General features: G+C 51.4%; 1 protein-coding gene across 4 annotated transcripts in view; it reads left to right on the forward strand.

Moving 5' to 3' along the window:
- Positions 1–355: 355 nt before the first annotated feature.
- Positions 356–15,802, forward strand: part of ACSF3 (acyl-CoA synthetase family member 3) — a 67,230-nt gene continuing 51,783 nt past the window's right edge. For 2 of the 4 annotated variants that reach the window (XM_075511097.1, XM_075511098.1), the window contains exons 1-3: positions 383–882; positions 3,791–4,522; positions 6,007–6,162. In XM_075511097.1, coding sequence (XP_075367212.1) covers positions 3,821–4,522; positions 6,007–6,162 — 858 coding nt within the window. In that variant the 5' untranslated portion in view covers positions 383–882; positions 3,791–3,820. The other 2 variants (XM_075511096.1, XM_075511095.1) reach the window with 2 other exon arrangements.

The following is a 15,802-nucleotide window of genomic DNA, read 5'->3' on the forward strand; positions in this document are numbered from 1 at the left end:
GCAGGGGCCCAGGCCATTCCTCTGCCACCCCGAGATCCCGCTGACAGGGCACGCGGGCCCCGGCACCCCCGGGCAGGGCTGCGGCTCCGTGACATCATGGACGCCTGCCGTGACATCAGAGGGCGCCATGGTGACGCGGCAGGGGGCTGCAGTGACATCAGAGGCACGCTGCGACGCCAGCGGGGGACGCCGACCCCGCGGCGCGACGAGCCCCGCCCCCAGTGGGCGGTTTGGGGCCGATTCCCCATAAAACGGGTGCGGGGTGGGGAGGGGGGGAACGTTCGCGCGCGGAACGTGCGGGCCGCGGCGCCGCGTTTCCGCCGGAGCCCGTTCGCGGGCGGACCGGTCCCCCGGTGCGCGGTGCCGCCGCCGCCAGGTGAGGCCCCGCCGGGGCTGCGGGAGGCGGCAGCGGGGCGCGGGGACCCGGACCGGGCCCAGCCTGTCCCGTAAGCCGGGGCGAGCCGTGGGCCGGTGCCCTTGGGCCCGGCTCTCCTTCCCTGCGGGACCCGCTGGCCTGCGGGGCCTGTGGCGGGGGCGTGTCGCCGCCGGGCGCGGGGGAGGGGAGGGTGGTGGTGTCGCCGGCCGGTGCCGCGATTCACGGTGGCTTTAATCAAAATGTAATAAACGTCCCCTCCCGTCAGGCTGCGCACGAGCGGCGCTGGGGCGGGCGGCGAGGCTCGGCCGTGACTCCGGGCCGGCCCCGGCTCCGGCCCCTGCGGGGCTTCACACCGGCCCCCGCTGCCGGGACGTGAGGGGCCGCTGGTGCTGTCGGCGTGTGGCAGTGCTGGGCCTCGGCTCCGGCCTGGTGAGGCCCGTTCTGGGCCTCTGTAGCTCGGAAATTACGGGGTGAAGGATTTTCCTGCTGCTGCTCTGTGGTTTCATGTGAGTAGGGTGAGGGGCAGAGAGCTGGAGGGAGGAGGTGATGGAAGAAGAATAAAGCCCATCTTTCTCGGGAGAGACGCAGGGCGTGGGGTCTGCAGCGGTTCAGCCTCACAGCTTCCCGCTCCACCGTGCTTTGTGGCATTTTGCTATGCCGGGAGCTGGTGCGAGCTCCCCAGCCGCTTTCATTTCTTACTTTAGCCCTCGGAGGGTGGGGGTTGAGCCTTCTCTTTCGAGGCAGCACAGACTCATCTGCTGCGCTGCCATGATCTTCTGCCCAAGGCCGCCGGCGACAAACTTCATATTCAGCTATGCTCTGCCAGAGCTTGTGTTACCAGTTATCCCTGAGCAACAGCAGATAAAGGACACAGCCCCTGGTGTTACTTCGCCTTATCCCGAGTGTCCGTAAGTCTGCACACACCCAGTCAACACTACTTCTCTGAAGTCCATAAATGCCCAGGCCTGGCTAAAGGTGCTGCTGTTTATTGTTCCATTAAATCTGGACTGGCGCTGTGGTGAAAAGGGGATAATGTAATTTTTGGAAGCGGCTGTTCTGAAGCAGCAGCTAACACCTGCTCCGGAGCCGTATGAGGAACAGTGAGTAAGCCAAGAGCACTTAGCTGCGCTGGCCTGGAGCACGGCATGATCCTGGCAAACGGTCGCTTCCAATTAATGCCCCTCTTAATGTCTGGGGCGTTAACATCTCGCCAGCGAGCCGGCCCGGGGCGCAGGTTAGGAGGAGGTGATTTGGTTTTGGTTACGGATGGTGTTTTCTCTTTATTTTATATTTTAGTCTCTACAGAGAAATGGAAAGATGTCATGCGAGCTTTGTCATGACCTGTTTTGTTTTTTTTCCATCGTGATGGTATATGTCATGAGTGCACATGGTTACCACGGTCTGGGTTTAAAGCCTCTCCCCCTCCCAGATGTTTCCGCACTAAATCACAAGTTTCTTTTGCAGAAGCAGAAATTGAGGTCGATATGCAAAAGAAAATATGTGCAAAGCCAATGTCTGGCTGGAGAAATGCTCTGAAGGTGGATGGGAGAGTCTGTAGGGCTCACAGCTACATCTAGGCAAAAATAAACACTTGCCGCTGTCAGCGGGTGCTGCCCGGGGACGTGTCTGAGCAGCCTGAGCTGGGTTAAGCTGTGTGCAGCTCGTCCCTGAGCAGCTGCCAGTTCTCTGGATCCTTTTTGCTTCAGCTCCTCCCCATGGTGGGAAGCTGAGCTGGGAGACTATTTGAGTTGAGCCGTTCCACTAATAGGCATTTATAAAGAATTTTATAAAAAATGCAGTCATTATTGCCAGCATCAAGGAAGTGTCACACATACTCTTACAGAGTGAGAAGTTGTCGTCCTTTGGCTATCTCCCCTTGCCATAGTGTCTCTCTGGGGATACTTCAGTGGTGGTGTTTAACAGCAGCCATTAGGCCGTGCAGTAAAGCCCTTTTTTTCCGCCACAGCCCTGTTCTTTCCTCTCTGCTGCCCTGTTGGCCTCGGTGACGGTCTCTGTATGGGGAGGGTGCTTGTTCTTGCTGAGCTTCCAGCCAGAGCTCCAGGGTCTGTGCAGGAGGGGGGTCAGGATTCTTCTGAGACATCTCCTCAGTCCTCTCAATTTATCACTTTTTCCTCTCATCTCTGGGGTACCAGCGTCTCCCTTGCAAAGCGTTCCTATTGTCCTGTCTCCCCATTATATTCTTACGGGATTTCGCACTGTGCGTTAACTTTTTCCCTTCAGTGGGATGCTCCAAGCAGTGTCTGATACTATTACACAGATCTTTCCCTTTGAAAGGGAGAGGATGATGAAAAAAGGAGTGAAGAGCAAACTTCAGGCACTTCTTACCAGTTACCACAAAAGCTTTTTTGCTAACTTCTCCCATGAGCGGATAGGTTGATGTCATCGTGCTGTCTAAGCCCAAAGGCAGAATGTGCGACGTTTGTGCCAGCCCCTGATCTTCCTGTAAAGCCTTTAATGGTGCTGGTATGCCTCCCCCTTCCCTTTTGGAGGTTTTCCTTCTTGAAATGCCCCTGTGCATCGTATCACTGCTGTGGTGGAGCGGCCAGGCCTGGGTGATGGTTGAGCTGGGCTCAGACCAAGCTCTGGCTGCCCAGGTGGAGCCCTGGTGCCATGGCTGAGCTTGTCCCGATGCTCTGCCCGGCTCCGGGTGCTGCCACGTTGGTACTTTCAGAAGTAACAAACCCACAGGCCAGCGTGTGCGGGGCTGCGCTTCCCTGCTGCTGTTTGCTGGGAAAATCAGCTGCTTGCTGTGGGAAGGGCTCCTGCTGCCTTTGGCTGTTTGGGAGCTGTTAACCACTTGGTCTCTCACGTAAGAAAGCTTTTGAGCTGAAGCAGTGTTTGTGATGGATGACCTGTTAGGTGGGAGGGTTTGGGCACTTTCTTGTACTTAGATGTGCTATTGCTTGAAGGAGAGCTCACACAGGAAACAGTCCTTCACTGGGCTGAACCTGAGGAGGCTTGGATTTTGTGTTTAGCTCCATGCTGCCTAACTCGAAGCACAGAGCAAGGCAATGGTTTACCAAAGCGGTGGAAACTGCAAATTGAGAGCTAGGTACTGTTGTCTTTGATTTCTTTAAATGCTGGTCCCACTGAGTTAGAACGGCACCTCAAGTAGCCACTACTCAGTGTCCTAATATTACTGATCGATAAAAACTATTTCATAATTTAAGTTAGACTGGTTTTTAGGGACGCGGAGGCTGCGTAGGGAAGGGTCTCTGTCTCCTGTTCCATCCACGCAGGGCCTAGCACACTGGGGATGCAGCAGTCTGAAGCATAAACATTAATAATACAGTGGGTATTATTCAAATGAAGGCTGCCACTTTTCCTTTGTGGGAATAAACCCCTGGGTAATCGCTGCACACACTTATCTGTTCCTATAATTGCTTTCTACAGAATCACTTCAAAACAAGCGGTGCTGGCAGGATGCTGGTCTCCCTGCTCTTCCCCCAAGTGAGCCGGCCCCTTCGATGTCTCGTCCGGGACTTGCACCATTGCAGATGGGGGTTGTGTGGGCAGAAGAGGTCTGGCTGTGCCCGCAGGGGTCTGCAAACCTCACGGGCAGCCTACAGCAGTGACGTTACCCCTGTCTTCACTAGGGCTTTGGCTTTCGGTGATAAAATTGCCATCGTTGACAAAAATGGTGAGCACACTTACAGGGATCTTCTCAGCCAGAGTCTACGCTTGTCCCAGGAGATCTGTAGAGCTCTGGCGTGCTCCAGCAGGGACTTGAAGGAAGAGAGGATCTCGTTTTTGTGTCCCAATGATGCCTCGTATGTGGTGGCCCAGTGGGCTTCCTGGATGAGTGGGGGCATAGCAGTGCCCCTTTACAAGAAGCACCCTGTGCAGGAACTGGAGTACGTGATTCAGGATTCGCAGAGCGCTCTAGTCATCGCAGCAGAGGAATATGTGGGGAAGATAGCCCCCAGCGCCGAGAAGCTGGGAGTCCCGGTTCTGCCGCTTCTTGGGTCTCATAGTGATGGATCCGCAAGTCATGCAGCAGTGGAAGAGGGTCCCTTGACGACCTGCTCCTCATGGAAAGACAGAGGAGCCATGATAATCTACACTAGTGGGACAACGGGAAGACCAAAAGGTGTCCTCAGCACCCATGAGAACGTGCAAGCCGTGGTGAGTGCTGCTTTCCCTCTGCAAAGCTCCTGCCAAGTTAGAGAGGTCTTGGCACCTTCAGAGGTGATTTGGGGCTGCAAACCCCAAAGCACAACACACCTTACCACAACCAAATTCCTACACAGAGCTGTGGGGCTGTAAGTCCTCAACGCTTTTAAGGTGAATACAGCGAAGAATGTTTGAGGCTCTAAACCTTGTCCTTCTGGTGTTGCTGTGCTGCAGCTGCAGCCAAGAGCAGGTGGACTCTTCTCCCTGCTTTTCTGAAAAGCAGAGGGGATGAGACCTGCTGTAAAAAGACCTCTTTCTTTGCAGTTTGCTTTGCTTCACTGTGACTAGGAAAGAATCTTTGCCTCTAATTGGAATATAACTTAGCCCAGCCCAGTACAGTACAGTGTGAAGTCTGTGCATTATTCAGCTATATATCCCCAAGGTAAAAAATCCATTAGCTCTCTGAGCCAAAAGGAATTAAAAGTTTGAATGAGCCTGCTGACTACCTCACCGGTTGGTTATCACTGCCTGCAACAGATAGACTCATGCCATTAGGGAAAAAGGGCAGGGAATACATCGTGCCTTACGGACGCCTCCGAGAGCTTACGTTGTTCTGGGTGCTCAGATACTGCAATGTCGGGAGTGGTATGAAAGCCTTGATGGATAGAGCCAGGGCTTGGCTATATTGGGCAAAGAATCTGTTCCCTTACAAATATGCCGATCATTTGGGAGGTGGCCTGAGCAGTCCCCATCTTTTGCGCTGGCTTGCAGAAAGTCTAAAACCTGCTCCCTGCCCTGTGGAAGAGGGCTGTGAATGACATGACTAAATTCCACTGTTCAAATGCTTTTTTTATTTTTAGATGGCTGGAAATAAGCTTTCCAGTTGCCAGTGCTGGGCTCTGAAGGGCATTGTTCACCCAGAAGCCTGAGGTCTAACGCTTTAGATAATTATCCCTTTGTAGCAGAGTATTTTAGAAGCTTGATACGTTAATATTTTTTTTTTACTAACACGAAGCCTGCTTTCTGTTTATCAGACAGGGATTTTCTGCTCCTACTGACTATCCCTTACAGGTGCTAAAAGCCCAATGTCATCGGTGTCCAAACTATGTCAACAGAGTTCTGGGAAGACTAGTTTTTTGATTACTGTTTCTGCCAACTCTGCATGTGCAGCAGCAGGCTAATAATTTTGTAGGTCCTACTTAAAAATCGTTGTTGGCTATTTCTCAGTAATGAGGAAGGACTTTGCTGATATATATGAAGACACGTCCTGACAAGATGCAGAGGGTGTTCCCCTTGTATTCTACTGTTGTGGTGGGAATTTTGTTCGTGCTGACCCTAAAGGAAAGATTTTTGTGCCCAGGCATCGTTCCAGGAGGTCTGGGATTTCTGCTGCCAGCTGTGCCCAGGCGATCTGGGGCCTGGATACCTCGGGTTTTTTCAAGCAGTGAGGGTCTTTCCTCCTGCCCTAACGCTGGGTTGTCTGTTTTCTTCTGCAGACCACAGGGCTGGTTGAAAAATGGGAGTGGAAGAAGGAGGATGTTATTCTGCACGTGCTGCCTTTACATCACGTCCACGGGGTGATCAATAAGCTCCTCTGTCCTCTCTGGGTGGGAGCGACGTGCATCATGTTACCCGAATTCAGCGCACAGATGGTAAGCCTGGAGGGATTGCACGTTGTCTTTGAAATTCAGCAGCAAGACCCTATGCATTGTAATTAGAGCAACTTTGGAAATAAGTTCTTAAAGAATTCCAGCCTCTTTAGCCACGGGCTGCATGCCATTCACAAAGTGTCTGTTAAAAAAAAATGCTTTCGGTTGGACACTCAATCTGGGGTAAGCATGCTCTTCTGGAGGCTACGACTTGTTTAAGTGTGACGTATGTAACCGTAACGCTACACTGCCCCTCCTCGTGATGTTGAGGGTCTCTGGCTGGAGGTGGGCCCTTCTAAGTACCCACTAAGAGCATCTACACCCAGAATACGGGTTGTTTATTTTCTAGTACCAAGAAAGGTGGAAATACGGGATTTTTCTCTTGCATGTTAGCGGTGTGCTGCTTGAAGCTATGCTGCTTGTCAGATATTTCATTTTTAGTAGCTTGCATTTTCCCCTTCTAATCCTATGTCCTCGGTGTTTTGTATTACATTACATGACAGAACACAGGCTTTAGAGTTTCTTGCAGCCCAGGTAAGAGAAATATTGGTACTCATCACTTGCATGGAAACATTGCTCTTCCTCTGCGGAGAAGCACGTGTTAACAGATCTGTCGGTTTAGACTCGGTGATATGAGAGAGCTTGCAAATCGAGAGCTTCTTGCAGCCTTGCAGGAAAGGTGGCAGGAGGGAAACCTTACTTGAATGCAGTAGAGACACGCTTATAATGTTGTTTTCTAGCCGAGACAGGAAACGCCAGTCCCAGTGCTCTGCTTCTCTTTTGTTCCTTGCTGCAGTGGCAGGCAGCCGACCTAAAGAGAGGGAGAAAAGGGACTGGAAAGAGGGCAACCAACAGTAAGGTAGAACAGTTTCTACAGTTACCGGCCCCTGGGATCCAGCACTGTTCATCTACGTCTCCCAGTGTTGTGGGTGGTGTGAGAGACGTTGGAGTCTGCAGTGTCACTGTTAAGGGGGCAATTGGGTTTGCAGGTGCTGGTGCCACCTCAGAGCAGAAAGGAAATGTGTGTTGTCGGTGCAGAACTCCCTGGGAAAGTGAAAAGAGCCTGTCAAGCCTGTGCTTTGTAACTAAACAGGCTGCTTTACCTGTTTGTATTTATTCATATGCTGGGCGGCCTCGTCACACCGAAAGGACAAAGTGCATAGGTGTGGGATACGCCCAGAAGCCTTTGACTGTGCTGCTGTCAGGCGAGGGCGAGCCCGGGCTCTGTTCCGAGCGACTGCAGGACTGTGTGATTCTTTGTTGCTTATTTCTGCTTCTCAGAGAAGCAACCACAGAAAACGCACGCTTCCTTTCTTGTGTCGAGATGGCCCTGGCACCTGAACACCTGGTTGCTGCCTGAGCAGTGATCCTTTGGGGGGGAACAGCCCCAGAATCCCAGAGGGGCAGCTCTGCATTTGCATTTCCAGGGTAAATAGGTAGGATGCTGTGATAAAAGGCAGGAAGGTCCCCTGGCAGCTGTAGCCGGTGCTGTCTCCTCAACAGTCACTGCCAAATTGTCTTCCCCCATGTTTAGGGTGTCACTCCAAAAGCTCAGGGTGCAGTAGGGATGTGTCCCCCACCAAAGCCGGGGCTCAGAGCGTGACCAGCCCTGGTGTTGCTGGTGAGGTGGCGGAAGAGTGTGCTGGCAGCCTGGAAGCAAAGCCAAGCCCTCTGGAGGGCGCGTTTCTCCACGTCCTGTGCCACCGGTGATTGATTGTCCCTTATATCCTTGTGTTTTTTCTCTCTGCTCTCTCCTGACATCTGCAAATCAATGAGCTGACGTTGAAGGATGGGTTCAGGTGCCGGGGAGCGGGACACCCCGCCTGCCTTCTCTGATCAAAGCTCTCCCCCAGACTTGACAACCAAGGGCAAGTGGGGACAGTGCTGGAGGGTGTCCCCTTGACCCTGGAGCTTGAACTTGGGCAGGGGGGTCGGCGTGGCAAGCGTGCCTGCCGCAGCGAGCGCTGTTCTGAGGGCTCTCAGGTGCATTTGGGCTCTGAAGGACGTCATTTGCTTTTCTGTTTTTTTTATTCCTTTTATTTTTCCGAGGGCCTCCCCTGGGAGCTGAAAGTGGTTTGATCGACACTACAAAGAAAGCACATGAGGGTAAATAAGGCTTTCTTGTGGAGTTTAATGCAAGCTGCCTTTCAGTTCCAGTCTATTTTCACCAGCTGTTTACAAAATGCCCTTTGCTACTGAAATCAGCTTTCAGAAAAGCAGCGGAGTTTCAATGGAGGATTTTGCAAAAGGAGCCTGAGTTTTGCTGTGTGCTTTTTTCCTTCGCTGCACCTTGAGAAAGCAGGCAATTATAGTGTGATATAAGGAAACTCGAATGGCAGCTAAAACACTTGACAGGCTGATCAAAACAAGGCTAGGAACTTACTCTCAACCTGCTGCAGACATATTTAGCCTTGAGTGATACTGGCAAGGGTTCAAGAGAACCGCAGCAGCATGCCCAATGTGTGTTTGGTTTCTAATCACTAACACTTCATTATAGAAAATAAATACTTTATTATTACAGTGTTTATTAAATTACATAATTTGCGGCGTGCCTTATAGTCGTGGATACAGATGCCAGTCTGGTTTCAGTGGTGGTAATAATGCTCTTTTTTTCCTTAGTTAGAAGATGTTTCAAGCCCTTGACCAAGGCTTGCTTGTCGTTCCCTGCAGTGCAGTGTTAGGAGGTGGCATCTTTCAGCCCCTTCCATCTGCTTTTGGTAGCTGTCCAAGGAAAGGTTAAAAATCAAGACTGTGGAGTAACCCCAGTGTCCTGACCAACATCCACTCTCTTACTAAAACAGCATCTGATGTCTGCGGCTGCATGCAAGCTATTGCTGAGGCCACAAGGGCTCATTAAAGTGTATTGAGATGCCTCAAGCGTGAAAGTTGCTGCATAAAATCAGATTCTTTTTATTAAATGAGGACATCCATTACTTTGCACTAGCTACTGTACATGTTATAATTCACTTTATAGCACCATCTGTTAAGACTGTCTTGCTTAAGCTTTTTGTAGCATCTCTTTATTGTAAGTTATTAAAAAATATGGCCGCATCTATTAATCATTTATTAATAAAGGGTTTATAAATGGACCCTTAATTTCCAGCATTACAGTCCCCTCGTATGTGGCATGCGGAGTCCTCTGGTGCGTGTACTCCTTGGGGTGCAGCACGTCTCCACGGGGAGCCCTTCTCGGGCTGCTGCCTGGAGGCTGTCAGACTGTGGGAGCAGCACCCCGTGCTCCCGGGCGTGCTGCTGGTGCTCGGGAATGGCAGCGCTGGCTGCGGGGGGAGATGTTTCAGCGCTGCTGCGGGCACGTGGACTTGGAGCAGGCAGGAGAACAGCAGTGAGCCTGAAAGCGCATTCCTCCCAGCAGCTGTGTGGGGCAAGGGTGGCTCTGATGATGATGATGATGTTTGGTTTTTTGTTTTTTTCAAATAAGGGTGAGAACTGTGAGGGCATAAACCTCCTTAGCAGCCAGAGCGAGCTGCAGCCTAAGCATCCCTATCCGATTCTCCCATCATAACTTGCTTCCAAGCTGAGTTTACTTCTCCAGCTGCACTGTTCCTGTTTGCAGGCAGCCAGCATTTCTCAGCTGCTTCTGAACCTGTTTGAAATGCCTGCCTTTTTTTCTTACGCAGGAGTACCAATTTTAAAGATGCTGGATTTGTACAGTTTTTGTGCAGATTGGTAGCCAGAGGAGAAGAGATTAATGCCTCTGCTTAAGGAAGGAGTGCAAGGTCAGCCTTCTCCTTACTGGGCATCAGAGAAAGCCCATGAGCAAGTGCTTTTTTTTAAAGGCCTCTGACAGCATTGGGGTTTGCACCAAGCAGACACTAGAGCATCCATTCCCCAGTGACTCCCTCTCTCCATCTCCCTTCCCAGCATCGATTCAGTGACGGCTGCTAAGGCTGAGCACACCCTGTGGTGTGACTGTTACTCGATGGAAATGCCAGCGAGTCTGGAGAGACAGACCCAGGGGAAGCCAGGCATCCTCCGTGCCGGCGCTCTTGCCATGACAGTTGTACATCGATGGCCCTGTTCTGGACTGGGACCCGGCTGTGCCGGGCAGCCTGTGGCCTTCCGGAGCGAGTCCTGAGGTCAGTGTCTGCTTTGCAGGATCTTCTGCTGAAGCTTTCGGCTGATGTGGGTCCACTCTGAGTTTGAACGATGGGACCTGCTTGTCTTTGCTTTTGGACCACCTCTCATCTCGCCTTAAGGGAAAGAGGTTCTAATAGCAAAAGGCTCCCTGTCAGCTCTTTGCATTGATAAATGTGAGATTGGATCCCAGGAGGTCTTTCAGCCTTAAGTGCAGGAGGGGAAATGAAAGTGTTCAAAAACATGAAGGAAAAAAATTTGCTCTGATGAGTGATGGGGGAAGATTATAGAAATCTCAACTCTGTGTGACCTAGTTGTGGTGTGTGCTGACCGCTTGGCTCTGCTTGGGCAGGTTTCGAGCTGTGGTGTGCTGCCTGCAGAATGACAACGCTGTCTGTGCCCTGCAACTGCTTCCATGATAAATATGCCAAGATGCAGATTTATTGCCCTAAAGTTCCAAAAGGAGCTGCTGTTTTGGTGCCAGTGTTACTGCATGTCTGCCTTAAGGTGCCTCCAAGGATCAAGCCCTCTAAAACGCATACCCAGTTTTACAATATCACACGCAAAGCCATCAAAATTGTTAGTTTTATTTGGACCCTTCTTTCTAGGCGTTTGTCCTGATGGGAATGATGAGTACCCAAAGCTAGTGTGTGATTTGGGACTAATTCCCCTCATGTGCTGCAAGCACGCTGTCACCCGTGGGTGCCGCAGACCTGATGCTCGTCGAGGTTTTGCGTGTGAGGTGTTGCTCCGGGGTTGCTGCTGCATCATATGGTTACACCCCTGACTTCCTCGTGAAGACCGGCAGCCTGTGCTACATCTGTGAGCAAACAGTTTGTCCTTGCTGCTGCTGTTATCTGTGCGAACCAGGCTGGGCTGAGGCTGGGTGCTGATGCTTTATACCTTCGCTGGGCCGTGCAGGGAGATCTATGGCTTGGCAGTCAGGGTTGCCTCCGGGAAGGAGAAGCGTGCGCTGCAGTGAGCCTCTCTCCTGGATCTGTCACTTCTGCAAACATCACTCTGGGCAGCTCTTTTAGTTTATTTTTAAAAGAAAAGTAAATCCAAGCAGAGGAGTCTGATCTCCAATAACCAAGTACGGCTAAGATGCTGCTTGTAGTGTGCTGGGGATTGTGTCTCCCATCCAGTTTCAGCTGGAGAAAGGCAATTGTCTTTTCATCCATTAATGGGAGGCTTCAAAGGAGTAATTTTATTTCAGACTCACAGAGGAGTTGGTGCAGGGAGGAGCAGGTCACTAGTGAATGGATTATGTTTGATTACTTCTCGCAGACCTGGCTTTAAAAAGTTAGAGTTTTTCTTCCCGTCTCCCCAGATCTGCCGTCTGTCCTCAGCATCTGTTACGGAGTAATGTCTTTTGATGTGTGTGGGGAAATATAAAAAACGGAACCAGAGCCTGTCATATTTACTTATATTACCAGGTCCCAGGGAAAGCACTTGCTCCTTTCAGTATGCCTACAGCATAGGAAGGGTTTAAAAGCTTCAGCCTGGAATGCAGAGGGGCCATCAAGCTGCACTGATGAATAAATGATTAAAACCAGAGTCGTGCAGAGCGCAAACAGTTTGGGGTTATAACAAACATGAGACGAAGCCACCAAGGGCCCAATTTCCCTTTGAAGAGAAGGATGTTTCTCTCTCTGCACATTGCTCACGAAGCGTCTGCGGCTCGGTCCTTAGCAGAGAGCAGAGCTCCCCTTGATGCTCTCCCATCTCATGTCGTGCCCATCTGCCTTTGGCAGGGATAAACCGACGTCGGATGTGGGTGCGTGGTCCTGCCATCCCTTCGGTGCTTCCGTAGAGTTACGGGAGCTTTCTATCCTCGGCATTAGGCGCGGGGTCTCGCCAAACGAGGAGCTGGTTCGGCTGCAGTTGCGTCGCTGCCTGTTGCTCTCGCAGATGCTCTGGAAATTGCAGGCAGCCCTTTCCTCGCCGGCGGTGCTACCCGCGCGGCAGCGATCGATGCAAAACACAAAACCATCTCCCTGATCAAAAGGGAAGTAAAGGAATGATTTAACCTTGCATTAGGGGTATTGTTACTTTTGAAAAGGTTTAAAAAAAATTCAATAACAACTGAAAATGATACAATAATTTTATAGAAGAGAGGAGCTGTTGTATCCGTCAATAGAGGCAGCAGCACGGGCTGTCTGTTATCTGTTTGTGGGCTGGTGGGAAAATCCATGCTGATATTCGCTTTCTTTTCAGCTTTTAGGCATTTTTGCCCGCATCTCTTCTGGCTGGTTTTGGGAGTCCTGTATCAGGCAAAATCTTGCAAGATTTAGCATACAAATGGTTGTTGCCACCTTCTCTTCTTTTTTTTTTTGCATTAGAAGATGCCCCGATGTTGATAGATTCGGTGTTTTCTGTCTGGTTTACAGCATTGCACATCTCCCTCTGAAGGTGAGGCCTTTGTAAAGGGAAAAAACAAAGTTACTGCCTTTTCTCCTCTGTGTTTGCATCTCTTGCTTCAGGCATCTCTAGCAGATCTGGAGGCTGGTTGGGAAGGCTGTTGTATGGAAGGACCATCTTTTGGAGCGGCTTGCATGTTCCTCCATCCTCAGTCACCGTCATGCCATCTGTGTGCTGGAAGAAACACGTGGGAAAAATCTTACAGCTGTGTCTCCCTGGGGTTGTTTTGTACCCACTGGTGTAATTTTCTCTTTTTTTTTTTTTTCCATTTACTGATGGCAAAATCCCACTGGCCAGCCCATGGAATTGCCCAGATATGCTTTTGTGGAGTGGGAGGGGAAGAAAATCAGGAATGTCAGACTGATGGGAAGGCTCTTGGGAACAGAAGGTCTTCCACTTCTTTGCTGGCTCAGGCAGCCCTGTCCTGTAAGGCTGCCCTGGGCTTTCACTGCCGTTATTGCTGATAGGAAGCTGTTCCCACTCTTGCCTTCTTGCAGCTAGAAACTTTTTGTTTCTAAGCCCTTGTTTATCTTAAAAGTAATCTTGGTCCACCTCCTGAACATCTTGCATCAGAAGACTGCTGCTTCCCTTGTGTCCGGTGAGCACTTGGTGCAAAGTCCGGCAGCCCTGGCATGCAGTGCCATGTTTACTTCCAGAATCCGTGGCTTTTTAAAAGCACTTGGAGTCCTGAGGTATCAGGTGAGCAAAATAAAATGAAATGATGGGCTGCCGATACCCTGTCCACAGGGTATTGATGTGGTGACGGTGACACATGGGATAGCAGAGGGGGAGATGGATTGTGCTGCTCTAAGCCTGACGGTGTTGGAGGATGCCGTGCGCTGGAAGGGCGAAGCTGGCCTCTTGCTATGAGCCTGCCCAAGCCCCGGGATTGATTGATTAGTCCCAGGTAACGAGACTTTCCCAGATCCTTCTCTCAAACCGTGAAGTTATAGTTATAAAACAGAAATAGCTGTTACAGCTGGCTGGGCAGCGACAAGCCCTCCGGGCAGCTCGGGGTCTGCGGAGGGCTTGGGGCTGCCAGCTTTGTACCATGGCTCGGTGCTTAGTACCGTTAAAACACATGGGTAGGATCCAGATTTGGCTGAGCAGGAGCAGAGCAGGTGGAGATGTTTGGCTGTCAGCAGATCACCCCGGCAGCTGGTGGCACAAATCCAAAGGCAGCTGCTTATCTTCAGGAAAGGGGCTGTTGCTGGGGCGAGTCAGACTGACACAGAAAAAGCTGCTCCCATGGCTGGAGCGGTGGTAGGGAGGATTTTATCTAGGGCAGGAGCTGAGCAGGCGTGTGAGGACAGGGGACTCTAGGGTGAAAGAGAGATCTGCTGTGTTTTGGAATGACGGTTTTGGTTGTTTTTTTTTTTCACATCCAAATCCATGTGAAAATAACTCTGCTGCGTGGCCAGACTGGAAGTCTGCCTGCGCTCCCCGCAGCTGCTCTGGACTTGTGAAGGCAAAAAAAAAAAAAAAAAAAGTCACACAGCAAGGACTGAGCAGCCCCGAGCATCTGTCTCCCTTCAATTCTTCCGGCACAGTCCTGATCCCTGCTTGCCATCGCCCATCTCTCCCTGCCCAAGGCAATGGCTCTTGGGAGCACCCGGCTGAGGAGAGCAGGTCCGTGCATTCAGCCCCTGGCTTTGGAGGCATCCTTCTCCATCCTGCTGCCTCCAATGGGAAAGATATTGGGGGGCTGAAGAGAAAAAGATCTTTGGGGAAAGAGGCTGGGAGGAGTATGGTAGGGGTTAGATCCTTCTAAATGCAGTTTTGCCTATTCTGGCTCATTTTAGGGGATCATGCTGGTAGGTGGGGTTTCCGCAAGGGAGTGTGGTGTTCCCTCTCCGTGCATGTCACCCATCAGTCCGGGCAAGTCATGTTCCTCCTCTGCTTTCCCTGATGCCGAGGGGATCTTGCAGCGCTCATGTCCCAGCTCCCAAGGTGACCAGGGGGTTTCCACCTTGTGCATTTGTCTCACCCCATCGAGGACCATCTCTGGGCTGGGAGGCAGCGTGAACTCCCCTTCTGTTTGGTGGGACGGTGCCTTTGTTGGATGTGTCCTGCTCTATTAAGAATAACAACATGGTGCTGGTAGGGTTTTTTTAGGAGCTGATTGTTCTGAAGCAGTGGAGTGAGAGACATGGGGGGAGGCAGCGCGGACGCAGCGAAGTAGAAAGTAATGAAATGGAGCCCGAGCAGGCAGGACAGAGGGGAAGGGGGCAGAGTGACAGCATGAAGGAGAATCACTTGTTCACCTTCAATCAATTCCTGCTTTTTTTCACCGTCGCACGCGCCTGTGTGCAGCTGAGCGTGCGCGGGCAGGGAGGGGAGAGGCGGTGCACGTTGTCAGGAGCTGTTAGGAAATACATTTGTCAACAACGGGGCAGGGACCGGAGCGAAAGGAAAGAGGCGGCCGTCACCGTAGCCTGTTATTTATTGATGGCTTTGGATCATTCCTGTCTTGGGAAGAGCTTACCTAGGGGGAAGAGTGGCAAGGTGTGGGAGGAATGGGCCCACTTGCAGTATTTATGGCTCCTACCCGTTGCTGACTGCTCCCAGGTGGGGCTGCTCAGCCAGGGCAGCAGCCGGGGGTCGCTTGGTCTTCATCCCCCCAGCAGAGCTGGGTCCTGGAATTTGCCTCCATTTGTAGTTCCCACAGGTTAGCAGGCGTTGCAGCTGAAGAACGTCTGTCCCGCAGGGACCGTTCCTCTTGGGAAGAGAATGGTTGGTGAAGCTGCCTTCCTGGCTAGCTGCTGTCTCCTGGCTGCAGCTGTTTTACCTGTGGTTTCTGCTGGCTGATCTGAGCTCGCTGGGGCACATCTTTCTGCACCTGCTCACCAGAAGATGACCATTTCCACTGCAGTGGAGTCTCACTCCCAATTCCAGTGCGTGATATCTCTCTTCCCAGCCCTGCCATCTGTCTTAAAAGCGTTTCTCCCTCAAAGGTTCGAGTCTCTGGGCTCCTACGTGTGTATTGCATTCTTCAGATGTGGCTTAGTGTCTTTCCAAAGAAGAGCTCCCATGCTTTGAAAAGGTGGTGGCTTTGTGTAGCCTTTGAAGAGCTGTGCATGATAAGAGAATTAACTGATTCTGCCACAAGCTTATGTCTTCTTGAGCA

This window comes from Mycteria americana, chromosome 8, assembly GCF_035582795.1.
Source record: "Mycteria americana isolate JAX WOST 10 ecotype Jacksonville Zoo and Gardens chromosome 8, USCA_MyAme_1.0, whole genome shotgun sequence".
Taxonomy (NCBI): domain Eukaryota; kingdom Metazoa; phylum Chordata; class Aves; order Ciconiiformes; family Ciconiidae; genus Mycteria; species Mycteria americana.